This window comes from Sciurus carolinensis, chromosome 3, assembly GCF_902686445.1.
Source record: "Sciurus carolinensis chromosome 3, mSciCar1.2, whole genome shotgun sequence".
Classification (NCBI taxonomy): domain Eukaryota; kingdom Metazoa; phylum Chordata; class Mammalia; order Rodentia; family Sciuridae; genus Sciurus; species Sciurus carolinensis.
Genome location: NC_062215.1, coordinates 173814819 through 173842090, shown reverse-complemented (window position 1 = coordinate 173842090; position 27272 = coordinate 173814819). Strand labels below are relative to the sequence as shown.

The 27272-nt window shown below is 44.1% G+C and overlaps 1 protein-coding gene across 1 annotated transcript in view; it reads left to right on the top strand.

The window, feature by feature from the left end:
- Dner (delta/notch like EGF repeat containing) overlaps positions 1 to 27272 on the top strand; it is a 301332-nt gene that overhangs the window by 145006 nt on the left and 129054 nt on the right. Inside the window, exon 5 of the mRNA XM_047547772.1 lies at positions 8486 to 8631. Within this exon, the coding sequence (XP_047403728.1) occupies positions 8486 to 8631 (146 nt within the window). The remainder of the gene's footprint in view (positions 1 to 8485; positions 8632 to 27272) is intronic.

Below are 27272 nucleotides of genomic sequence, written 5' to 3'. Positions count from 1 at the left end.
GTGTCTTAATAGGAAAACTTGGCCCAGTTCGTTTTCAATGCCCACTACTCAAGAATTTAGGGTTGGAATTTTTATTTTCCACGTATGCTTTCCCTTTAACAGCAAAGAAAATGGTCATTAGCCAAACGACTGAAGTGAGATGTGCAAATCCCATTTGCTATTAATCCCAATGAGGTGTTAACTACAAAGTCCATTTAAGACTCTTTAGCGTTAATATTAAAGAAGACGGCAATAGAATGAGCAGCTAATGGCCTGCAGCCAGTGCTGTGTGCTTTAATTGATGCTTGACCACTGGATTCCAAAGACAATGACTGGACCCTCTCACTGGCTTCTCATTTGCACAGAGGGAGGTGAGGTTGGCAAAGTTACTGGTTTAAAAGGATTGTAATGATTGCAGAACATTTCGTTACTGCGTTAATGAACATCCTTTGGAGCTGCGGTAAGAGCAGAGCATGCATATTTGTGCATTGATGGGTAGGAAAGTAGGGGAGGGGAAGTAGGGGGAGAGAAGGAAGCCTGGCTTTTTATTTGTCCTCATAACTAGCTACTCGAAGGTGTTAACAGATCCCTGGATAATCTTTGCAGAAAGTTTTCCTTTGTTACAGTTTTAAAAGTCCTTAGGGAAATCAACCAGTTGTGTCACAAATAGAAATGGGTCTCTCCAGTCCCTCTCCCCCTCCCTTCTCTTTTCCTTTCCCAATTTCTGTAGAGTCCTTGAGACATTTTTCTTTTTGATGGACCAAAGTCTCCCTCTTCAGTGCTAATGTTGTCAAAGTTCTAACATGTTCTTTATATATATATATTAATATATACATTATATAGACATATTATATATATATATGTATTTCCTCATAATGTAGAAATTTATCTTTCTTATCAACTCTATTATGGAAAAATCACACAAATATTTGTTTCAGTTTATTTTTCTAGTATAATTATGGTTTGATATCTATGTGAAACTAAGTTTAAATTGTGACTATTGGGCATTAGACTGACGTTCGGTTCTGAACCCAGTTCCTCTCTCTTCCCTCCCTTCCTAAAGTGTACTTTCCCTGTCCCGGTTGTTTTAATCCCACCCATATTCAGATGAACATGTTTCTAACCCCCAGTGCCCTGTGCCCAGCTACCACCTCGACTGCTCCATTTGAAGGTCTCACACCCATTCAAATGTCATCTGTTCACAGTAGAAATCTCCATCCACTTGCCCTCTGCCCTACCCGCAAAGTTGCTTGAACTATGTTTGATTTCTTACTTTCCCTTTTACCTACATCCAGTCTACGTGAAAGTCTTGGTTCTTCCAGTTAAATGTGATCTTTGAGAGAGCACGACTCATGTGCTATTCCCTGCTTAAAACTCGCCAACGGATTTTCATCGCACTTGCCATGGAATCCAGCTCTCTACTGAGTTTCACGAGGCCCGTGTGATCTGGCCCCACCAGCTTCCCCAACCTCATCCAGGGTGCTGGTCCTTCGGGTCCATCTTACCCACTGACCTCCTCAGCTCTCTTCACTGACCCTGAATGCTTTTTCCCAGTCAGAGTTCAACAAACATCTACTTGAAGTTGCATGAATGAATGTAAATCTCCTTCTGCCCCAGGCTGCACCCGCCTCCCCAGGCTGGCTTATTCATGGCGTGAAGGCGCTGTCCATTTAGGGTGACTTAGTATTTCAGCCTCATAATCAGAAGCACACCCTTAGACTCTGTATTATGACTTAGTCTGCTCATGATAATGTTCAAATAACTCAATTTCAAATTTTGTAACAAAAGGTGTGAGCCCTTTATATTTTTCATAGAAAGCCTGTTTTCTTTTCTTCATTTTGACTCGACTTGTTTTTCTGATTAGCATTTTCCTCTCTTTCTCTCACTCAATATAGATCTGAGGCTTTGATTTTCTTTTCCTTTTACTCTGCCCAGTCCTCCTCCTCTCTCCCTCCTTCCTTCTTTCCCCCCTTTCTTTCTTTCATAAATCTTCTCTTTCTCTTTCTTGCTTTTAATTTAAACCAGACTTTGTTGTAGCGAGTTCATGACCATCTATGCAGCACTAGATCTTTAGTCTTTGAAAAGACACAGAAAATGCAAGTGTTGACAAATCGTGTTCTGAAGCAGCTCTGGAATCCACAGCATCTTCCTGGCTCCTGGTGCCCGTGTTTGTCTGGCTGTGGGTTTTAAATTCTGAATGTGATGACAAGCCTTCCGATGTGGGCCTGGATCAGGAATCATGCGACCTACACTGATTTCACACCATCAAGGAGGAAAACATGGTGCCCTGTGTTTCTTATAAGTGTGTTAGAAGTTTCCGTCGGTTTTGAGAAGGATGTCAAAGAAATCACACTGACTTTTCAACGACCCGGGAACGATCACTTATAAAGCCCCATAGAACTCCCTGTTTTTGAATGAATTCTATTTTATTTCAAATTCTTCCTGCTGCCCTTCGTAAGGGGCACAGTTCCCACTCTTGGCATGTGGAATTTCTTGAGGGCACTTTGCTCTGACCCAGCAACTGTTGTATGAAAGTAAAATTAGACAGTGTTCCTTTTCCTTACGAAGCGACCCCTGCATTTCCCCCTAGATACCTTCAAAGGCAGAGGAAGTGATTGCTGAAGTTACGCTTAGCTGGGAGTAGCCACCAGCCACTGCCTTCAGGTGAACATCCCCTGCTGAAAATAATGTGCTTGTCCCACTGACTCAGTTTAGGGACTTAAGGAGCAATTAGGAATTAACTGGTGCTATGTGACATGATTTTGCAAAGTAGCTTGAGAAAAATGTGGATGTTTTAGAAATTAAAGAGTTGCAAAACCCTATTTAACTTATTTTGTCCCATCATCCCAGAAGAGGAACCCCCATAAAAACTTAAATTGAGCTGTAAATATACCACTTATGGAAGCTTTGAAATAATTATTGAGTTTGCAGAATCAAAAACTTGGGATTTCATGGCTTAAAGAAATGCCCTCATTACAAATTTAAAACCCGAGGAAGCTTCTTCCTTCCCTCATCCCACCAAAAGAGTTCATAAATAAAGATAGCAGGGAAAGTTCTTTATCTGAGAAGATGGCTTTTTAATAGGTGAAGGATGATGTCCATGGGCTTTAGGGCAACCTCCAAAAGGCAGCTTGATCCTCAGGTGACCAGAGTATGGAGTTGGTAGCTTGCCTCAGACACTTACATGAGCTTGGGAATCTAAACATTGTCTAAATATCAGAGTCACTGAATTTCAAAAATGGAAGGATAAAATGTGCTTTCAGAGACTCTATGGATGCTTCTGATTCAAGGTAGTTCTTGCCTTAGTAATAGTAGTATTTTTATGACGTGGTCAATTTTTCTACCAGACTGGTGATTCTTAATGGAAAGCAGGCATCAGAATTACTTCAGGAATCTTTCTCCAAACTGTGACTGCCCAGGGCCCATCCCATACCACTGATTCTGAGTCACGTGTGCTGGAACCTGGGAACATGTGCTTTGAAAAAGCTCCTGCAAGATTTTGAAGGCACTAGTTGTAACACTGTTTAAGAACCATTACTTTGGACTGAAAGTTTCAGTGGCAGACACGCTTACTGGTAGTGACTCATCTTTGTACCCTTAGAATCTACTGTGGTACCTCATTTATAGAAGGGAGCTCAGTAAAAATTCATTGAGGAAATGAAACAAATTACCTAGAAAACTATACCTTGTATATTTTTAATCATGTACTCATTTGAATTATTGCCACCTTAAGTAAATTGAATAGTTGAATAGAATTTTAAATATCACCTTTGGAAGAAAGACGTTTCCACATGATTATAGGGCATTATGTGGTCTGAATGCTTAGTGAGAAGATGATATAAATTTTAAAAATAATTTGATGTAAACCTAGAGAAAATGCAAAATTATGAAAAATACTTTTATAATCTCTGATGTCTGAGTTAATCTTTATTTTTATGTGTAAAAATGTCTTTTGGAGTAGGTTCTCTGGTAGCATCCTGACCTTCTACAGGCTCCATTTCTCTATCAAGGGTATTCTTTAGTTGATAAGCAGTTACATTTTTGTAAACTGGAATGTGTGCATTCAAATGACTGCTGTTCTTCAAAGTGGACGTACTGGGTCATAGACATTCTGGAAACTTCTCTTAGGGAACTGACTTGCATGGGCCTGTGTCTTGACTTCCTACTTACTCACCATGTCTCTAAGACTTGCTCTTTGCCATCAAGGAAGCTCTAGTGTAGGTGGCACAATAAGAAACCATCGAGATGAAGGTAATGAGGGATTGGTACCCGACGTCATAGGCCTGAGCACGGATGGACATGGTAGAGCTCAGAGTGAAGGCAATACTGAGAAAACTCAGGAATAAGGTGCCATCCGAGCTGGATCTCAGTGGTTATGAGATTGGGGAAGGAGTGTCACCAGCAGCGGAGGAATTGTGGGATGTTTACGGGGTCGGGTGAGCGTGTTTGTACGTGGTGCAGACATGATGGAGGAAACAGAAAGCTCTACAGAAGAGGAGCTTTTGTGTGGGCTTCCATTTCCTTCCTTCCCAAAGCCAACTTACGATAAAGGTCTCAACAGGAGATCCTAGGAAGAAAGTAACCAGCTCTGTAGGGACTGAAGCGCCGCTGTGATCAGACCTGTGGTACCTGTCTTCACGGAGATGCAAGAGACGTTTGTCCTCTAGTGCCAAGTGGGCACTTCTCCACTTCTCTCTGACTTCTGCTCTTCCCCATCATGACCTTGATGTGAAATAAGTCTCACACTGACTGTCGGAGTCCTTCTTCCTCCAGTTAAAGCATCCCTGGTCTAAATAGTAACGCTGACTCCAAATACTCCTCAAGTCAGTGGGAGGAGGGGACCTACTGTTCAATTGCCCAGGACAATGCTGCTCTTACCGTAGGCTTGTGTAGTTATGAAAAGCACTCCCTGTTGTTCTGGAAGGAGTCCCAGTTTGGCAATAAATGCTACAGCCACCACATTCAGGGTTATTATCTCCATTTACTGCGTGAGAAAGTATGGGCTTAGAGGGGCATGGCTTGTTTAAAATCTTTCCAAAACAATTTTTATCACCTTGTCTTAAGTACCTTTTGTGGGTAAAGCAGAAGCCTTCCTCCTAGATAATCAAGATGTTAATAATCCAATTGTTCACTTACAGTCAAGGCTAGTTAAGGGCACAGCTGTGTCTTCTTCCTTCTGCCCAAGGAGAAGCAGGGTAAGTGTCTTTTTCAAAAGCCCCAGTGATGCGAGTCGAAGGGTCCAGGGGGCCCAAGACAAGCACAATAGAGTTACTCGTCTTTGGTAATTTTCTATTTCTCTACATGGTTCATAGGAGAAATTAGAGTACACACATACTGAGATTGAATACAGAGAGGAGACCTGTGGCCTTTCACAGGCTGTTTGCCTGGAGGACCAGAGCTACGTAGGAACCTGCCTGCTTGGGGCTGATAGCCGGTGTGGACAGGTGGACATGTCAGGTCTGCATTGAGCTACTTGTGTCTCTCCTTGCTGGGTTCCCTTCACCAGGGTTTGGTTTTCTGGTTTGTTCCATTTGAGACTTTATCCTTATCCTCTGGTCTCATGTTTATGGCTCTCTTATGTCCCTCTGCTTGGTGCCTGTGAGATGCTTTCTTTGCTAGGCCTTCTTTTATCCATTAATGGTCTCACCAGTCTGGCTTTGGGAAGTGACACTCCCTGATCCCATATGGCATCTGGGGAATTGGCTTAGCTTAGAGAAGTCCTGACTGAATGAATACTCAGGAAACATGGAGGTGGAACCCAGAGACTAATTTTCCACAACTGCCAGAAGCAGTTCTGAGAGCTAGAGGAATTCTTCCCCATTCCTGCCAACCCACTGGAGCCCAAGGGATCTCCAGGAACCCACATGTCAGAATCCCAGACCAAAGATCCCAGAGAGCATGAGTTCCTTTCATCTCTCAATTCAAGACCTACCTCATTTTTTGCTCCATGATTTCCCTCCTCTTCACATTTCAAAGTATGGAAAGTGAACCCTAATGTGTCATGCAACACTGAATAAATCTGTGCTAATGGCCTTTGGAAATATACAGTACCCTCGGAATTCTAAGCTGAAAACATTGGAACTATTTGGAAAGTTGTTAATTTCTTATAAACAGAAGCAACATGTTCTCAAGTGACCACCAGTTAATGAGATAATGCTACTTGCCTGCAAAAAAGGTGAATTAACATGAGTCCTGTTTCTTATTCAGTTTGTTATCATTATTTTAATGCAATGTACTTGAAGAACAAATGAGATTCCTCACGTATATGTGTGCATTACAAGAAGGACCTTGATGCAGTGAGGGAAAGAGACTGCTCAAAAAGTTTTGAGAAGGTAACCACAAAATCATTTGGGGACTGTGTGTTCTAAGTGTCAGGATACTGTATTTTTCTAGCCCATCAAACTTGTTTGCAGTTGTGATGCCTGAGCTATAATAAATAATCTAAATAAAAATTTGGTTAAATAATACTTAAAATATACATGAAACTATAGAAATGGATACAGGGCTTCTTTATACACAAGGTTTAATAAATATTTTGCATATTTTCTTGCATATCATGAGCAGAGAAATAGAATATTACATATACAGTCAAAGGCTCCCTCCTCTCCCACCTGTTTCCTTCTCTCCTCCTTTTGATTTTGGTTTGTTTCTTTCCATGCATCTTTATATACTTTTACTATGTATATATGTTATGTCTACATGGAAGTGCTTATTACTGCTATGTAAGTTTTAATATTTACATAAATACAAATAATGTTTCAAAAAGCAAGTGGCCAAAGAATTCCTTGTATATTCTAGCAGCTAATCATTTGCTGGCTATATGCATTGTAAATTTCATTTTTTTTTTTTTTTTTTGCGGTACTGGGGATCGAACTCAGGGCCTTGTGCTTATGAGGCAAGGACTCTACCAGCTGAGCTATCTCCCCAGCCCTAAATTTCATTTTTAAGCCTGTGTCTAGTCAACCATGTTTATTTCTGGCCATTTATATATAATTTAAGTTTACAGAAAGCTAAATTGATTGATATATTTTTATGGGTTATTATTTTGTTTCTTATTTAAGAAATGTCCTACCCCAAGATCAGTGAAATAGCTTCCTATGTTTTCCACTTGTAGTTTTAAAAATTTTTTGCTTCACATTTAGCTCTTTAAGCCATCTAGATTTATTTTTAATATATGGCATGAGGTAGGGATTCAAATCACTTTTTAAAAAAAATCTGGTAATGGAATTCATTTCAGTTGGCCTAAAAATTATTTTCTCCTGTTTTTCCCATTTACTTTTGATTCCATCTTGGTGCTAAAAATCTTTTGTCATAAAAATATCTATGGACATAGTTTCATAGTATTGAGACTCTTGGACTTGATCTTACTCTTGAATATCATTGAGGATGTTGTATTGAGTATCTTGTCAAATTCATGAGTTTTAGTAATATTTTGTTTTGAAGTTAAAAATCAGACATAAATGAATATTCTGATTAGGAAAAGATGTTTGCTGATGAAAATAATTTAATCATTGATGTACAAATACAGCATTTATATGTCCATTCCTAAGGAGTATAATTATTGTCAATTTATTACATATGTATTGCTATCTACTACATATGAATGGATGCATTCATATGGATGCATTGATATGCCATATCAATGATATTGCAGTCAGTATCAACTATGATTAGTCCTGTTTTATTAGATGGCCCAAATCACCTATTTTATTGGATAGATAAAAATTGATACTGAGGTTAGATTGGTGGTCAAGTGAAATATGCATGAATAAGCCCAACATAGAATGTGCACCTGTGTTGCATGCCCACCTGGGAGGGGCTGAGAGCTGTTCAGGCGGACTCACACAGGGTGGGGCCTTTGGGGATTTCCCGCATTTGTGACCATCCAGTGTGACAGGAGGAGGAAGGACTGGGTTGCTCCTTGGCAGAGGGTTAAATTCTAAGACTGAGCATAGAGCGGGGACTGAGACACAGAGTAATCCTTGTGGACAAAGGCAGGAGCAGAGCAAGGGTGTAAGATGGTGGCTATAAAAAATAATAAAATTATGGCATTTGCAGGCAAATGGATGAAATTGGAGAATATCATGCTAAGTGAGATAAGCCAATCTCAAAAAACCAAAGGACGAATGATCTCGCTGATAAGCGGATGATGACACATAATGGGGGTTGGGAGGGGGCAAGAATGGAGGAAGGAGGGACTGTACAGAGGGAAAAGGGGGTGGGAAGGGTGGGGGGGGGAAGGAAAAAATAACAGGAAAAAAAAAAGATGGTGGCTGAACTACCTGCTGCTCCTTTCCCTTGGCCTGAGTGGCCACCGTGGTGTTGGGTAGACAGGTCTGTCTTAGAGACCTGAGGCCTGAGTGGACAGTGGCCTTGTGCTTTATTCATTTGCTTTCATGTGTTTTGTTTTATTTGCCAGTCTTGAACGCTGCTTAAACTAAATTCATAGTCTCTAGGAGAGCCATGGGTAAAGCTTTACATTTCCTATTGTCCCATTTTCTTTTAGGTTTTGTGAATGATTCTGTTACTAAATCTATCGTGGCTCTGCGCTTAACTCTGGTGGTGAAGGCCAGCACCTGTGTGCCTGGGGACAGCCATACAAATGACTTGGAGTGTTCAGGAAAAGGAAAATGCACCACGAAGCCATCAGAGGTAAGGGGACAGTGGTAGCTTGTAAATCTATGTTGCCATTGAGGGTGGTGGGTAAAGTAAGGGCGAGAAGAGAGACCAAGTGTGTTTGCTGAAGGAGCCTCTGTATTTCTGGCTCCAATTATGTATTAGTATGCAACGTATGGATAGATAAATCTCCGTATGATTCATAAAGCAATTACAAGACATTTGTGCGGTAGTAAGTTTTGCGTGGGTCTGAAGGAGAGATGGTGTGCAGTAGTAGAATCAAGAGACGTGGAGGAAAGAAAAGGTAAGCTCGGTATTTATGTTTCAGTGTTGGCACTGTTGCCTGCGGCGTGACCGCTCCCTGGTTGGGCCTCACGTCTCCCTGGTGGTGGTAACAGAGCTACAGCAGCAAAGGCAAGGCAGGAAAGGGAATGAGAGGAAGCAGCGGTGGGAAGGCTGGCCCACCGTGCTCCGTCTCGGTGGACCGGCGTCATGGACACCGTGGACGACCTTGCTCCATCTCGGTGGGACTGGCGTCATAGACGCCGTGGACGACCTGGGCTGGTCTTCATTTTCTTTAGTAGCGGTGCTCACGTGGGACACAGGGCAAGGCTCTGAGCATAGCTTCCTCTTCTGCATCCTGGTTCCAGGTGGACCACAGGGGTCCAGGAGTCAGGCAGCAGAGAAGCACAGTAGTCCGGGCCAGTCTCCCTCAGTATGTGGCCCCCTTAGGACACATCTGGGCTCCAGGCTCCACCTGAAACTCCCTGATGAGGGGTCGATGTGCCTCACGAGGGCCTGTCCCACGGGACATCTTCTCTGGCACTCGCTACCTCTGCCTCTGGCGTCCTTTCCTGTATCTTCCTCTCTCCAGTGGTGCACATGCTTCCACTGAAGTTGACGTTAAGTGGAAGTGGGTTCCCCAAGCCCCAGAAGAGCACGGCTGGGTTTAGCTGACTTTAAGGGCAGCACAGTAAGGTTTCTTGGGTGGCACCTCCTGTGGTGATGTGGGCACACTGGGTGACAGTGTCGTGGAGCTCAGCCACCGAGGGCGTGGGCTGACGCTGGAGCAAGATTTTAATGCTGCCCTCGGCATCTTGGAAAACCCGTGTTTTTCCTGTCTTAGGTATAATATTGCAGCTGCTTAAATATACTATGTTTTCTTTAGATGGTTCCTGGAAAAGGCAGAGTGTAGTCAGGAACCCAAGAGAGTCATGGAAACGATACTTTCTGCTAAATCTTTGAAAATGAACACAGATGTAAACTAAAAGGTGAAGCTATATCCCTCCTTCGGGGAGGAAGGGGAGACTGTGGAGGTGCCAGGGGTGACGCACCAGAGGGGCTTTTACACAGCCACGCCTGCCCTGTGGATCCCGTGGTCTTCCGTCTCTGCCAATTTGGACCAGTCTGCTCTCTTTCCTGAGGGGAAGCCTCATTTATCAATGCATTTTAGGGGGGGAAAAAAAGAGTAAAGGATATTGAGTGTTCTATGGCAGTGAAAGCTGGGCGGGAGACATCACTGGGGAAAGACGAGGGAGCCATGGACAGCCTAGTCCCCGAGGAGGTGCTGGGCGTATGGGTGGGTCCCAAGGACAGCCAACTCCGGAGGGGGATAGTGCCGGCCCTCCCAAGGTGGCAAGAGCGAGGCTCACAAGCCTCCCAAGGAGGCCTTGCTAGTCCCCAGGAATCATTTTGAAGACGGATTACCTCTGAATAAGACAACGTGGGCGAAAGAGAAGAGTCTCAAAGGAGGAACAGAGGGGTCCTTGGGAAGTTCTGAATGACAGAGTGCAGTGTTCTTTGTGTGCCTGCTTTCCCAGTGGCCGGTCCTGCTGTGCAGGCTACAAGGCAGACTACCAGTCTTTAGTCTACAAGTCACCATGTCCTCTTGACCTGTGGACATTGTGGTCATCGACCAGCTTGGGGTAGTCCCTGGCAGGAAAGCCCTAGCCAGGAGGCGTCGCCTGGAACTGCTTAGAGCTGACGCCCTTAAGAAGGCCTTGGTGGTGTTCGGCACCTGGCAGGAAGCTCGGCAAACCTGGACGAACATGGAACAGTGACTCATGTGTCCGTGCTAATTGTAGCAGATCATTAGAGGAAACGCATCTTCATCGGGGCACCTGAGAGCTTCGGGTACCTATGAGATAGTGCTTCCTTCTGCCACTGTCACCTGGTAGCCCCATGCTGGGTGTCTGTAGAGTGGAGTCTCCGCCGTTGTGGATTCTGCATTTGCCTTCAGTTACTATGAGGAAGTCAGGACTGGCAGCATCGCAATTACCCCCAGGTGACTCTGAGCAATCCAACAGGCTGCAATTACCAGGTCCCTTCCAAGACCCACCGCCTGGGGCACATGGTTCCCTTGGACAGAAGCATCCCTGGGCTGTCTGCGCAGGGCCAGTGGGTGGAAAGGCTGCTCATCATTTCTGCGTCCACTTGGATCCCCTGGCTTTTTGGGATTGTCATTAGGGCAGTTACAGCGACTGAGAAGCAGTTTTCTGGCAATAAAAGACCACCACCATCGCGTTTCTTTTTACAGTTTCCTAAAATTGGGAGTTATAAAGTCCAGCCTTCCACTCGAGGCAAGACCTACTCCATAGCACCAAACAAATAGAATTTGTATTTGGTGATTTAATTTTATTGTTTCTAATCATTTTTATATCTTTTTATTAGATCATCCATCAAAGTAAAAACCATCCTCTTATTTCCACACCACTCTTATTGGGTAATGGAACTCATTTCTTTCCTGTCAGATGCACTTTGGTGAGGGGATGTCTCACAACTTCAGGTTGATGGGTGGCTTATGGTAGAGCGGAAGCTAGCTGTTCTTAGACATTGCACTGTTCTGGAAAGGTCTCTGTAAAGTGTTTACTATTATACCAGCAGGAGCTCTTTCATTTTTGAAAACTGCTTTTGTTGCAAGGGTTGATTCTTAGGAAAGCAGCTTGACTGTTGGCCAGCCTTTCCCTCTTTGAAGGTTGTCACTAGGGTCGTTGGGCTTACCAGCTGTGGCCTAGTTGATGGTCGATCTCTTAATTATCGTACAGGTTACGTGTCAGGGAATCTGCATGGGGCTCTTCACTTGTGGCATTGAGTCTTCTTAGATCCAAAATTAGATTCCAAATGACCTTGTCTCTCAAGGTCAAGAGGTTTGCATTCGTCTGGATTTTCCAGAGAAACAGAACTCATAGGATGGGTGTAGGAATTGGCTTAGCAATTGTAGAGCCGTGGCAAGTCCAGAATCTGCTGGGGGAGGCTGGCAGATTGCTCTTGGAGTTCAGAGGGCACCTGCCATAGTGCCAGGGAAGAGCCAGTGTTGCAGAGGGAGTCTGAGGATCACCTGCTGGCAGATGGTCTGAGAGGGCATCTTCTCGTTCCATTCGGGTCGTCAGCTAAGAGCCACCACATTATTGAGAGTAATCTGCTTTCCTCAGAATCTGCTGATTTGAATGTAAATCTCATTCAAAATCTCCTGGAGAACATCCAGAATAACATCTGACCAAATGTCTGGGCACGGTGGCCCAGCAGAGTTCACACATAAAATTAGCCACCACAGGATTCTCTCTGTTCTTCTAATCCCCTGTCACCCTCTTCTACCCAGTTGATTCCCAGCACACAGGTTAAGGCAGTTTTAAAGTTTTTGTTTTCTCAGAATAGCCCTGGAGAAATGTCGTCTTCCAGGCCCCTGACTCGGGTTCTCATGGCTTTTTCTGGGCAGCTTCTGATTCTGAAGTCAATCATGGACCACAACCCTGGAAACTGAGGCTCCTTCTCATTGACTTCCTGAAGCGCACACACAACAGCTTTTCATTTGAGGATTATATGGTTAACGCCCCTCCCATAATCCCTGTACCCCTCTGACACCCCAGAGATCTCTGTAGTTTTGCTCATACTGTTCCTCATCTAGAAGGTTAGCCTCCTCCCTGCCCTCTGTCCCTGTACCTCTGCCCTTGCCTCCCTTCCCCTCTGTCCCCCTAACTCCCCAACAGTATTTCAACTTCAGTTCAAAATCTGTCTGCTTCCAGACGCTGTCCCTAAGCCCCAGAGCAGAGTAGCTCCCTCAAGACCAGAAGCAACCTCCTCTCTTATGAGATACATGGCTTTCGGTTTATGTTGGTATTTCTTTGTGTCCATTATTATTTGCATTCACTTTATTGCAGAGTTCTTGAGCACCTGCCTAATGCCTGGTACTTCCCTAGGCTTTGGGGAATACAAGTTTGGTCCAGTAAGACCTGACTTTTGGAAAGAGCCGGAAGACCTCAGGGGCAGCGTGCTGGATAAGTAACTAATAGTTCAGAGCAGGGTGATGTGTGCTTGGAGAGGCTTCCAAGTGTGCTCTGGGAGCCCTGAGGAAGGTCCCAGGCAGAGGTGAGATCACAGAGGACTTCCCCTGGGGAGTTCAGAGGGTGGACTCTTTAACATCAGCATCTGGGTCTGGCTTGTTCTGTATCTATGATAATGACCTGCTTGGTGCTTTTCATACAGGAGAGGCCCAAAAACTGTCTGCAAACTGAATGAGGAAGATAAACAAAAGGAAAAAATAAGATAGAAATCAGTTCTCTGAGCTTAGAAGTAGAGGTATATTTGGATTTTACATCTGATACATATAGGAGTATGGAGAGTCAATGAACACAGGAGTGCGGAAAATGAATTCAGGTTCACAGAATGACAAGTCAGGAAATACTCTCTGATCCAAGGGCATCTCATAGACGGTGGGACCCGGAAAGTTAGTAACCCCTCAGGAACATCTTAAGTGGCATCTTCAATCCTTTCCCCATTACTTCAAAAAGAAACAGGTCAGGATAATTCGCACCCATTATAGTCTCGCTATTTCCCTGTTGGTTTGGAACCATTAGCGAACCTCTCTTTTGGTGAGGTGGTGTCGCTGGGCGGAAGCAGGAATAGATGTCACCATTCCCCCAGCCCTTCTCTGAGAGCCAATGCCTCCACATCATTAGTGCAAACACAGGGGCCCTCTTGAGACCTCGAGAAAAGGCACAGTGACCTGGTAGGGCTATGAGAAAGAAACAGGACGGGAGGAGAGATGGGGGAACCCAGAGAGGATCAGAGGAACAGCATGTGGACAGCAGCCGCGACCAGAACATGAGGGTGCGGGGGCCTTTCTAGTGGCCCCACTCAGTGTGGGCAGGCCAGGCCCCCACAGCTCCGCGAGCACACTGGAGACCCAAGCAGAGAGGGTGCTGAGCGGAATAACAGATGGGACACACCTAATGACACGACAAGTACAGACTCATCCATTCCAAGAAGGTCTTCTAAGAATGCAGGCAAAACCCTTTTTCTTGACTGAATAAACAGCTTAATGACAAGACTTATTAAAAGATTTTGAGCCACAGAATAGATACTCTGGACTTAAGGCCAAAAGGAATGTGCTCGAGATTTACTTACTAATGAAAAAAGGTGTCTTCTCTCAAATTTCGCTGGCAGAAACTGCCCGTGGGCCTCGGAGAATAAGTACTTTTATGAATAATAAAAATATGATAAGTATTAGAAACACATTAGCCCCAGAGATCATGAAGGTCAGCACAGCCCAGCTGTCGCTTGGTTAATGGGTGAAGGATAAGCCTGTCTAGGATTTCCCTGGCTTGTGTTTGAATGATGACTTTTGGGACTAATGTGATTAAAAAGCCATTTCTGCCTTTATGTTATAGAACAGAAGGATGGTCATATCGTTGCCTGCACTAAAAATACGACAACGTGTTCGAATCATTTATTATAAATTATTTAAAGAGATGATTCTAGAATTACATCCTAGAGGAGAGACGTTTCGTCATGCTTCTATTCAGCATCAACATTTTGCAGAAGGTTGAAATGCATCCCCCGTGCTAACGGTCACAGAGGAGTGTGGCGAGCTGGTGGCCTTCCAGATACATCAGGGCGAGGATTCTGTCACTGTGCCGTTTTCAGGGTCATAGGATTTAAAGCAGAAGGAGATTTTAGAGGTTTCTCCACATCTTTTATTTTAAACGCTAGGAAACCAAAGTTTAAGAGAGGTTCAAGCCATTTTCTCAAGGCCCAGGAATTGATTCCTGGCCCAGGCAAGACAGGTGAGAAGGGAGAGCTCTGGACTCCTCCCTGGGGCCCCTCCTGCCCTGGGGCCCCTCCTGCTGGGCCACACTGCCTCTCCTCCCTCCCTCCCTCAGATGTCCTCTCTTAGGACCCTTGAGATGAAAGCAGTCTTTATTGCTTCTTTAGCAGCCTTAAAGTAAAGTTCAACTGTGGACAAGGAAACCCAGGCATTGGGCAGAAATAGAAGTTTCTGTTTGTTCTTTTGGGTTTGACCTTTCATGCTGTGCTTCTCAAACCTTGCTGGGCACCCGGGTCACGTGGGGACCTTGCCAAACTGCAGAACCTGACCAAGCAGGTCTGGGGCAGGGTCTGAGTGTTGACCTGGGGACCAGGAAGGAGCGAGACACTGAAGACACCGTTCTCATGACTTCTCGGAGGGACCGAGGAGATCTGTCCACGTCTTCTGTGATCTTCTTTGGCATATATCATACCTGGGACTAAACTCTCTGGACTTCTTTTTCTCCAGAGCAAAGTTTGAGAAAATAATGGTGCCGGTGAAGTCAGGAATTCAGGGAAAGAGGAAATCCCTGGGTGTGGCCAGCTTGATACTCTAAGGCTTCATGAAGGCGAGAGATGCTCATCAGAACTGTGTTGAAGACAGGCACCTGTAAGCCTTAGGTTCTAATTCACGGCTTGGGAAACACAGTGATAAGGCTCCCACCAGACGTTCATGTCCAGGAAGCTGGGGGTCTTGCTCTCCTTATCGTCCTTCTCTCAGAAGTGCTTCTCTTTTTGTCCTGTTTTCCAGTGAGTGGTTCCCGCTCCTGGGAATGACATGGCTAAGTGCTGTGCCTGTGGTGGTGGGGGGGGTGTTCGTGGGGAACGCGCAGCCCTTCCCTGTTGGAGACCGTGAGCCCTGCTTGCTCCCCAGGAAGGGGCTTTCCTACTTGCCATCTTGGGGGTTCACGTCTCTGTTCACAGTTTCATTTCCTCCAGCGGGGTGTTGTGAGCACCAAGAATGTGCCAGAGCCACGTCCCAACCTGGCACAGGTGAGGACACAGACGTGGTCCCTACTCTCCTGATGCCTCGATTCAGAACACTGGCATCGAAAGTCCTTGAACTTGACCCTTCCTGATGCTCAGAACATTACTGACCTCCTCAGCCTCATCTGGTACTTCTTTCATGTTCTAAGTGGGGAACCTTCTGTCCTTTCCCCACCATGGTCTTCTGCTCTCTGTCGCTGCTCCAAATTTGGCTTGAAATGTAATTGAACTCATCTGTTTTTCTGAGTCAGATGAGATTAGAACTGTAGTTTGTTATAATAATTGCCCTGTTTGTTATAATTTCTTGGCCCTGTTGCCTCTGTGGCCTTGTCTAAAAAATCCTACCAAGTGTAGAATATCAGGTGGCTTCTGAATGACCAGTCATCTATGTCCAAGGAAGCTGCCGCGGGAGGGATAGAGCCTCACTTTTCCAAAACTGGGCAGAAGCAGCAGCAGGCTCTGGACAGTGGCTTCTAATCATCCGTGTGGCCGCAGACTTGAAGGACTTCTTCATGATATTAAGTCCACTGGAAAGTGGAGCTGCGTCCTGAGAAAGGCGTTGTTAGGTGACTGTGTTATTGTTTGAACATCACAGAGTGGTCTTACACAGACGAAGGCAGCTGTAACGTCCTTCGGCAATATGGTCACCGCGGTATTTGACTCAACGTCCCCGGGCAGTGCAGGACAGTGTTGAGATGCACTGGCCCCGCTGAGCCAAGGAGCTCAGCTGCCCTGGGGCTCTGGGGCATTTCTGTCTTCCAAGTTACGGGTTCTTGAAGATGTACCGCCAGATCCTGTGTCAGGAGTGTGTCTTATAAAACTGTCTGGCTTTGCCGGGCTCAGTGTTTTTCAGACTTTTTGGCCTCAGGAGTCTTTTACTAGAAATGAGTGAGGACTCTAAAGAGCTTTTGTTGAATAGGTTATGTTTTGATAGTTATTGCATTAGATTAAAACTGAGGAATTCAACAATTTATTAATTCATTCAATACACATATCACATATTAGCACGAATAGCACCTTCTAAGTGAGAAATAACCATATTTGCCCAACCTCCCCCCCAAAAAATTAGAAGAGTAATATTGTTTTTGTTTTTACAAATCTCTTTCTTGTCTGGCTTAAAAGAAGCCAGCTGGAGTTGTGCATTTCCTTTTACATTCAATCTGTTGCAATGTGTTGTTTTGGTTGAGGGCTAGGGAAAAATCTGAGCCTCACGCAGATATTTAGTTGGAAAATATTTTAAAGAAATGTTTTAAAAGTCTTTTTAGATAATTGCAGCTATTCTTGAAAATACCCCCAAACTTGACAAGTGGTAGATTTTCAAAGGTTAATCGAGTGTGGAATCTGAAACCATATCGATAAACTTCTGCACTTTGCCATGTTACCATCTACTGGTTTGTCCTTTTGGGATCTTTTGCCCAGGAATGGTTCTGTAACATCTTGTATCAGTGAGCTGGAAAATATTGAATCACTGAGTTACACGAGGAGCTTTCAAGTGTTGACACGTTTTTAATACAATATCAAAATATCATATCTACGATTAACATCACCGTCAATCTTATCAGAAATGTCTTTAAGTATTGGGAATCTGTCAAGACCCTAATGGAAGATGAAAGTTTTCCAAAATTCTAATTCATCCTTGAAAGCTCAGATTTTATCTCTGACAACAAAAACTGTTGGTTATTTTCCTTGAAGCGACAGCTCACTTTGTTCATTTGAGAGGAAATGTCGGCCAAATAGGCAAGTTTGGGTAATTATAGTTTGTCTTCCAGCCATTCTTTTAAAGAAAAATGGCACCCTGTGAAAAATAATTGCCCAAGTGTGTTAGCTGGAGGGGTGGTTGGGGTCTGGGTGCTGCAGAGGTGTTTCATGTTGATCTCCTGTTCTATCAGGGGTGTGAAGATATGCACTTGGGCTGAGAGGTCTTAAGGTTTCCACTTTTACTGGCCATCAGGGACGATGTAGGTGAGGCTGACATTTCCCCCTGTGAATGGCAGGTATGGAAGGTTGGGAGGATCGACCACTGCCTAGACCCAGCTCTGGTCCTTGGGAGAGTGTTGGAGATCTTTCTCACCTTTGTTTTTGCATCTTTAGTGCCAGTGTCAACAATGAAAAAGGCACTTGTTTTATTATTATAAAATAATTTCAACCTCATGGTTCTCTTGAAAGGGCCTCAGGGACCCTCAGAGGACTGGAAACTATTTTTGCAACCCCTGTCTGGGTCCGGGGCTTGCTTCTAGCCCATTTTTTCTGAATCTTTTAATATTCTTTCTTTCCTTTCCTTTAAAAAATGTTCCATACCTTCAATCTATTGTTCTAAGCATGCCAAGCTTGGTTTGGCTACTTCAGTACTTTGTCATTCTGGCCTTAAAAACCACTTTGGAGCTTTGTCGCTCCTTTGTGATGATTCTTGGAATGGTTTCTTGGTCACAGCTCTGGGTCACTTTACTAAAAGCCGAGTTGACACACTTTCCTAAAAGCTGGTGTCTGTCTGCTTCTGGGATCCCCACCCCACCTCCTTGTCCCACCCACTGCCCCACCCACCCCAGGTAGCCGTTCAACCTTCCCTGGGCTTCCCAGTGGGACCCTGATCTCACCACCTTCTCCACCAGCAGCCACTGGGGCTCAGATCAGAAACAAACCACAAGCCAAATGCTCCCCGAAACCTGTTCAGAAGAGAAAGCAAAAGTCGACCAATGAAAACTTTGGAAATCTTCAAAAGTGGTTAAAAATCAACTTTTTTGTTAAACACTGTTGGAAGCTTTCTAGAGAGTGAAAGTGAACGAGGAAATTGAGCAATGTCCTTTGGGAACACTGGCCTGCTTCCAGGCTCCGCTTCCTGGACTCCATCCTGGGCCTGGACCTTGCCTGGATCTCTGTGGGCAGGGAGCCCTTTACAGGGACCAGAAAGAGCCTCAACCTGCAGGGCTGCCTTTATGCCAAGCGTGATACTGAAGGGAGGGGCAGAACGGGATGGTGTCCTCAGTGGGGCACTGGTGGCAAGAAGGGCTGTGTCCTGCAGAGCAAGGGATGCATGGCACTGAAGCCGGCCCAGGGGAGACGCTGGTGGTGGAGGTTGGAGATGGGGCAGAAGCGGGGTGGGGTGATGCATGAAGGTTTTGGGAGAGAGGTGAGGAGAGCTGTGGGGGTGCTGGACACTGCTTGCCCTGAGGCGAAAGATGTCAGACAAAAGGCTGGGCAGAGGTGCTTTAAATCTTTAAAAACTGAGATGAAATTCAAATGACATAAAATTGCCATTCTTATTAAGGAGAACGATTTAGTGGCATCAGTACATTCAACATGTTGGGCAGTCACTTCTCTATCTAGCTCTAAAATATTTCCATCACCCCATGATAAAGCCCCCGTGTGCCCAGAAGTGACACCCCCTTTCTCCCTTTGCCCAGCCTGGGCCACGCCAATCTGCATTCTGTCCCCGTGAATGACCAGACGCTTCACGTCAGTGGAATCGTTCTCAGTGGACCTGCTGGGTCTGCCTCTCACTCAGCACCATGTTTGGTTCATCCTTTTGAACTATGTTCAGTACTTCATTTCATTTTTTTTTGTTTTTAATAATTTTTGACTTTCAATGGACATTTATTTATTTACACGCGGTGCTGAGACTTGAACCCAGTGCCTCACACATGCTAGGCAAGCGCTCTACCACTGAGCCACGACCCCAGCCTGCAGTACTTTATTTCTTTATGTGGTCAAATAATATTCTGTTGTATGAATATGCATGTTGATTATTCCTTATCTAAAATTTTTGGGACCAAAAGTGTTTTGGATTTTGGCAAAAAAGATTTTATAATGTTTGCTTATGTATAATGAGATATCCGGGGGGTTAAAACCCAAGTCTAAACAGAAAATTCATTTATACCTTGCATACATAGCCCAAAGGTAATTTTATATGGTATTTTAAATAGTTGCGTGGGCTTTGACTGAGACCAAGATCATGAGGGCAGGTGTGGAATTTCCCACTTAAAATGCCTTATGATTGCTCAGAAAACTTCGGAATTTGAGGTATTTTGGATTTTTTGGTTATGGATGCTCAAGTTGCACCACAATTTCTTTATCCTTTTTACCGTTGATGGATATTGGGTCATTTCCACCTTTTGGCTACTGTGGATGATGCTGCTGTGAACATGTACACAAGTATTTGTTTGAGCTCCTGTTTTCTGTTCTCTTGGGTGAATACCTAAGGTGTAGAAGGACTGGGTCACATGCTAATTGTGTGTTCCACTTTTTGAGGAACTGCTGAAATGTTTTCCATGGTGGCCAAACCATTTTTCCTTCCCATCAGTAATATACAAGTGTTCTAATCTCTCCACAGATAGATAATTTTTATAATTTTTATAATTTTTATAATTTTTATAATTATCACTGATAATTTTTTTAATTCTGACTCCTGGTGCTCCAATGTGTATAAGGAGGTATCTCACACTGGTTTTGATTTAGTTTCCCTAATGACTAATGATATTGACCAAAGTATTTTTTTGTATTTATTAGTGCATCATAGTTATACATTATAGTGGGGTTCATTTTGACATATTCATAAATGCATAAAACGTATTTTGCTCCATTTCAATCCCCAGTACTTCCTCTCCCTCCCCCTTCCCATATTTAAAAAAATACTATTTTATTGCCTTATGCCTTTGGAAAAGATATTTTTAATTAACTGAATTCAATTGTATCTTTTTTGTGCATGAGGCAGATCTTGGTTACAGGGCAAGGAAAAATGGCAGACACCACTTTGTCAAGTTGCTTAGGAGTAGCAGCTCCTGGGTGGTTAGGATGCTTTGTGCTGGTTGGAGGCACAGGACTCAGCTGACGGGGGCTGCCTTGAAGACTGGTCTAGGTTAGTTCAGAGCTGTCATGTCCGCTTAGTCTCAGTTTCAGATTATCTTTTGCCTGAATATATTTTAGAAGCTTGTTTTTTTCTAAGGAATATGAGATAAGACAGATTCAGAGAAGCTGGTACCCAGATATTGCCTTGACCCAGAACTGGCCAGGAACCCACCACCTCTGTGGGGAAGGGGCAGGGCAGACATCACTCCTAACAACGGTCAGACTTTCATGAACGGTGGCATGGGCTTCTTCCACTGGACTGCCTGTGTCCTCCTTTGTACTTCAAGAATAATCCCAAGAAATTTGGCTTCAGCCTGCATGTCTGCTACTCATTGGCAACAGGGGGATCATTCTGCACCCAACTTCCTTTCACAAAATGGGCATTTTGAGGTTAGGCTCAGCATTTAATTGAGCCACAGGATTAGTCCTCTCCAAGTTCACATTAGAGGAGAATGTCTAGTTTAATGAAGATTCTGTGGTTAGACAGGATATTTCCGAGTCAATAAAGGATGGAGAAGCTGACTCCAGAAGGGAAGGAGAAAGCTCTCCCTGGAATACAGTAGCTGCTCAATAATGGATGAACTCAGCAAGGTCACCACAGCCCTTCTTGGGCCATTGCCATGAATACAATCATCTATTCTCTGTGACTGTAGTTGTTTTCCACACAATTTCTGAGCAGAAAATTAGAGCTGTGTCTCACACCTCAGCCAGAGGTGGCTATGTGATACATGCAGTGGGCACCATGGAGGGCCTGGTCAGAGCAGGACTCAGGGGAGTCCAGTAGGACAGTCGTCAGAGAATCAGAGGGGCCCTGGCAAATGTGGAGTAGTTCAGAGTTGCCCAGAATTCAAAGGTCATTAATAATTTAGAACATTAGAACTGCCATTTACACATGTTCTTTTTGCAGTCACAATATTTTGGCAGGGAATGGAAAAAAATTGAAGTAGATAATAATACATAAAATAATAAATGAGTAGAGTTCATAAGCAAAGTACAAGTGTTGAGTAGCATAGAGTTGAACAAAATCGTATAAATTAGGTAAATTAAACATGGATGTCAGAAGAATTACTGTTCAGTGGAAAATAAAATATTAATGGAATGACTTGGAAGTCATGAAGCACCAACTGAAGTGACAATAAGACAGTCTTCTGAGGAAGACTGAGTGGGAGTCTTGAATGGAAAGAGCCCTTGACCGAACACGTGAATGAGTGGCAAGAGCCCGGGTTATCCTGGTGCTGTAGGAGGTTGAGGCCGGGCTGAGCTATGGACTGTTTGAATTTGTAGTGGAATACGGTCACTCTTCTGCAAACTTGAACGGTTTTCATTGAGTTTGCAAAACTTGCCCCTCCAATGTTAGGATTTTTCCATGCATGGTAGATGTTGAAGATTAAAATATAAAGGTATACCATGGTATCTAAAATCAGACACAACAGCCGAATTTGACTTTTGCCTGAAAGGCCTTTTCAAGTTGCTAGAATAAATGAGAATGTGAGAAGTATGGACTTCCATGTTTAGGTTAGTATAGTATTGCACATCCGTTTTCTACCATAAGAGCAATCCATTTATAATTTAATCAAGTGTACTCCAATACATTTAGCTTGGTCTAATTCACAGAATGCTGATGAGACATTCATTCACTTTCTGTGGCCTGGCAGGAAGGGTCTTCCAAATGCCTTGGACCTGACATGTCTTCACCCAAATTAGGGGTCAGGAATATTGAGGCTCTTTGGAATTAAGTCATGTAATTTCAGTGAGGGTTGGAATTTAAAAATTTTATAGTACCTCCAAAGGTCCTAACATTTTCAGTTTTGTTTAGATCAGGAAGAAACATATGAAGGCCTATTTTTGTTGCCTTTGGAGGGAGAACTCAAGGTGACAGCAAGTATCTATGCTTTTAAAGAGTGCTGGCCCTACACTTGGTCCCGGGAATGCCAGGGTGGGTCTCCATATTCGTACAGAACCATCTGATGAAGTGTGAGGCTTTGGGCCTCAGGAGAGGCATGAAGACTTTGGGGTAAAGATCGGGGTTTGGGGTCTGACTCCAGCTCTTCTGAGATTGCATCGCTCGGAGCCTCCCAATGAGGAGAATGACGGAAATGTCCACGTCACGGGGCTGTGGCACACGGGAAGCCCTGGGCTAGCGCAGGTCTGTGCTGAGAAAAGTCCTCATGGAAGTTGACATGCGATTGTGTATATGGAAGTGTTTTGTAATTTTACAAATAAGAGGTGGCACGCGTGATATGCAGATCACTGAGGGTGGCCTCTGCTTCCTCCACTCACAGTCACCCCCGATGGCCTTAGTTGCTCTTGGCACTTGTGTTAGGCAGCTTTGCATCACTGACAAGAACAACTTAGAGGAGGAAAAGTTTATTTTGGCTCATAGTTTCAGAGGTGTAGTCCATGGTGGGCTGAGTCCTCGCTCTGGGCCCGAGGTGAGGCAGAACGTCATGGCAGAAGGGTGTGGTGGAGGGTCACTGCTGCATTCATGGCTGTCCAGGAGGGAGGGAGAGGGGATGGAGCTGCCCTTCCAGGGCACGCCCCAGCGACCTCCTCTAGACACCCCACCTGCCTAAGAAACCACCCGTCAGTCCATTCAACTAGGAATGACTAGGTCACAGTTCCCACAGTCTGATCATTTCACCTCCGGATATTCCTGCACTCATGCAGGTGCTTTGGGAACCCCTTTTCTCCAAACCATACCAGCATCCCCACCCTGTTATCCTGGGGAGAATTTGCTTCCATTCTTCGTCTTTTGAACTACCCAAAGTGTTTCTGGCCAGCACAACTGACTTTAATTGACTTTGGTGGAAATCACCTGGGTCTACACTTGTGTTTAATTTCCTTTTTTGGAGTTCTAATTTTAAAGGCTAATCATTGGGAGAAGGTTGACACTGAAATTCTGAATCTAAGTCACCAGCATATGCTCCATTTGCTAGTTTTTATGCTTTTAAGACCTGTGCCACTGGCATTTGCCTTACATTTTACCTATTATTTTAATGCTCTCCTCAGGTAAGTGAATTTTACCTTTTGCAGTTAAAAATTAAAATTGTTGACAGGTATCAATTTTAGCCAGAGATACTCATAAGTTAATAATTGTTCTCTAAGAGGAAACCTGATACATAGGTCTTGTAAAGAATAACAAAACTATAGTTACTAACCAGCAGTCATAAGAGGAAATAGCTTAATTACAGAAAAAATTTTATGACAGCCCATGTTTTGGAACTAAATTAAAAAAAAAATTTTAGAAAATTAAAAGAGTGACTCAACATTGTTACAGCCCAGCTGCCCGTGCTGGACAGAGGATGCGGGCTGAGAGGGCCTACGTGGTGTAAGATTCAACCTACCCAGGGAGCTTCCTTCATTCCAAATTTCCTTGAGACAGCAGCCTGGCAGGATGCTTGGATTCCTATTTTTTGAGCTTAATTCCTATGTAATAAAGGCATGATTTCCTATTTAAATGCAAATGTCCCTAAAATGGTAGCACATTTAAAAACTGGAATAACTTAGCTTCATCAGGAGAGGGTTTCAGTGGGAGAGAGGAGAGTAGATTATTGGAGAATTCAGGTGCTATTTGGAGCTGTTGCTGTAAGAACAGGAACCTGGGAGTCGGGAGGTGAGATCTGACAAACTGTTGTCAAATCTGCACCTTGTGTTTGGTTTTCTTCTCTTCCTAGTTCAGAAATGGGAAAGGCTGGCTGTATGTGAGCCATTCTTTGGAGGCAGATGTTATGCCAGATAAACAACTGCTTTTATTTGAAAGGAACCTCAAAAACTCTAAGGCAAGGCCTCGTCTGTCAAACACGTGACCTTGAGCTTCATTCTACAGCAAAGGTCCAGTCACGCAACCTTCAGAGAGGGCAGAAATTTGGGCCGGTTTATAAGACTTGCTTTCATTTTAAACACACGAACCTCTAAAAATTACAATTTGAAGAAAGGGTTTGAGATTGGCCTCCACAGCGAGGACTGGGCTGCATGGCAGCCGAGCTTCGTGTGTTGACTTCTGCTAGAGGCCGTGCACGTGACCGAGGACCTGAGCTCAATGTGTTTTCCCATACCAAAATGGATCTGCGTGGACCCGAGGACTCCCTTATCCCCAGCCCCGTTACAGGGACAGTTCCCTCACCGGATGGGGAACTGAGGATCTTGGAATCAGGTATGGATTTCTTTTCTCTGAATAAAGAGCCCAAACCTGTTGTCCTATCTGGGATCATAAATGAGTTAAAAATAAAACTGCAAGCATCACACTGGTTAAAATCTGGCCCGTTAACCAAGACATTTGTGGGAGGAAGATTCCAAGCAGTGTTCATGGTCTTCCACTCATAATCTGTCCATGTGCCCTTTCTCTCTCCAGGGGTTAGACGAGCCCAAGACAGCAGTCGCTTCATGGGAACATCAGAGGTTAATACAAATGGCTTGAAAACAAACAAGGTTCATTTTGCTTGTGAGCTTATCTCATTCCTTTGCCACTCCTGATTTAGATATTTAAATGCAATTCTTCCAGAGATTATTAAATTAATTTGTTTCTAATTGTTCTGGAGAAACACATTTATTAGACACAACCTGCCTTTTGTTCAATAATACATGACAGCAACAAGTGTTTAATGAGCTGAGATTTAATTAACACGAACGTCAGGACCTGCCCACCTTGGCTGGTGCTGTTTTCATTTGTGTGGGTATAGCTTCAATCAAGTAAGAGATGCATTGATCACATCAAAGACTCCATAGAGATAAAATATTTTATCACAAAATGAAAAAAGAATTTTTAGAATTTTGAAATATGTTCAGTCAAATTTCATAGTATCAGATTGCATAAACCTCTTATAGTTGAGGCTTCCCTATCAGTGTTCTGTATCGAAGCACATGCTCTTGTTTCTATAGGAGAACGATGTCATGAGAACTTGGCATTCACCCTCTGAAGGAAGACCAGACCCATCCCGGTCTCACCTCTGCCAGGCTTTGTTGTCGTGTTTGTTCATGATCTCTCTTTGTGTTTGATTGGAGACTATCCACAAAAGCACATAATACACTGTGAAATAACTTATTAAGAAGAAAATATGTGGGAAGATCGAGTCGAAGGAGAATTGAGTGGAACAGGAAGGGAGAGCCGGAGTAAAGCAGCAGATGTGCACAGGAAGATCTGTGCTGGCTCAGGATGGGAACAGGGACACGACTAGACTAGGAGCCACCACTCAAATCATAGATAAGGGTTCATGTCGGCATTGTTCAGGAGTGTCATCTGCCACACAGCAAGTCGGTCACCAGGTGCCTTTTATGATTTTAGTTTTACAAGTCCAGGCCAATATTAAATACAACTCATTATTACTACACAACACACAACTATAGCAATTCCTATTGTTTCCTTGTCTCATTACAGTGTCTTCATCAGGGGTCAGGGGTTGACCCTTTGACCTGGGCCAGGTGCAGCTGCAGCTCCTGCCTGGTATCCACATCTGTCTGAGCACTTGGTCCTTTCCAGACTCCAAGATCTATGAAAGGGCCAGGCCATTCTTGGTGCAGAGAGAGGGATTTTGATGCTCTTGCCCAAGCCAGTTTCCAGTCTCCTACCTCCTAGTCCCTGAGCCCAGTCAGTGATTCAATTGTCAATTTTCATCACCTGACTCAGACAGGAACTGGGAAAAGGCAGCAGCAAAATCTCCCACTATCCTGCATCACCGATTGTCTAAGTGGGAGTCTTTACTAAGCCCCTTTGTTACCTACGTGTGTTTCTGAGTGTCCATTTTATTATTTCTTTTTTAAAACAACCGTATTGAGATGCAGTTACCCATCTAAAAGTGCTCAGTCCAGTGGTTTTAGCATGTTCACAGGGGCATCCATCCCCACGATCAGTTTAGAGCCTTCTTGTCACCTAAGAAAGAGGCTCCGTCACCAGGGCAGTCTCTTCCCGTCCTGCCTCACCCATCCTCTGCCACCTGAGCGTCACTTATTTACTTTTTGTCTCTATTTGCCAATTCTTGACTTTCTCTCTCTCCTAACTATAACAGTACATCTTTTGATCAACATCTTCCGCTACCCAAATCACCTGAGCTACTGGTAGCCACCCGCCTACCTGTCCTCCTCTGAGATCAGTTTTTCTAGATTCCACATATGAGTGAGATCACCCGGTATTGTCCTCTGGGTCTGGATTATTTTGTGTGACATGCTATTCTCCTTGTTTACCCATGTTGTTGCAAATGATAGAATTTCCCTCTTTTCTACAGTGGAATACTCTTCTATTGTGTATGCATACCCCGTTTTCTTGGCCCATCCATCTGTTGCTGGATACTAGGGTGATTCTGTGTCTTGGCTCTTGTGATTAGTGCTGCAGTAAAGATGGGATCACCAATATGTCTTCAACACATTGATTTTGTTTCATTTGGGTATTAACCGGCAATTGGATTTCTGGATCAGATGGCAGTTCTATTTTTAATATTCTGAGGGACCACCATGCTTTTTTCTATAATGGTTTTAGAAATTTACATAATTATTTTAACTCTTTCAACAGCGACATGTAAAAGTACAACATAAATGATAGCATCTTGAGGCTACAGCACGTCTCCCTTTATCTTCCTCTGTTACTGAAGTGGGACCCAACAGGAAACAAAGCAGTGAATGCTAAATTACTTGCCCAAGGATGGAAAAGGGAGAAGAACCAGGAGTAGAATCTCAGCAAACCAGGTGGTGTTTCCTCTTACTCCCTCTCCATGCTCATCTGTGAGTCCTCCTAACGTGGAGGCCAGCCCTGGAATAGACTCCCCGTACTCAATTTC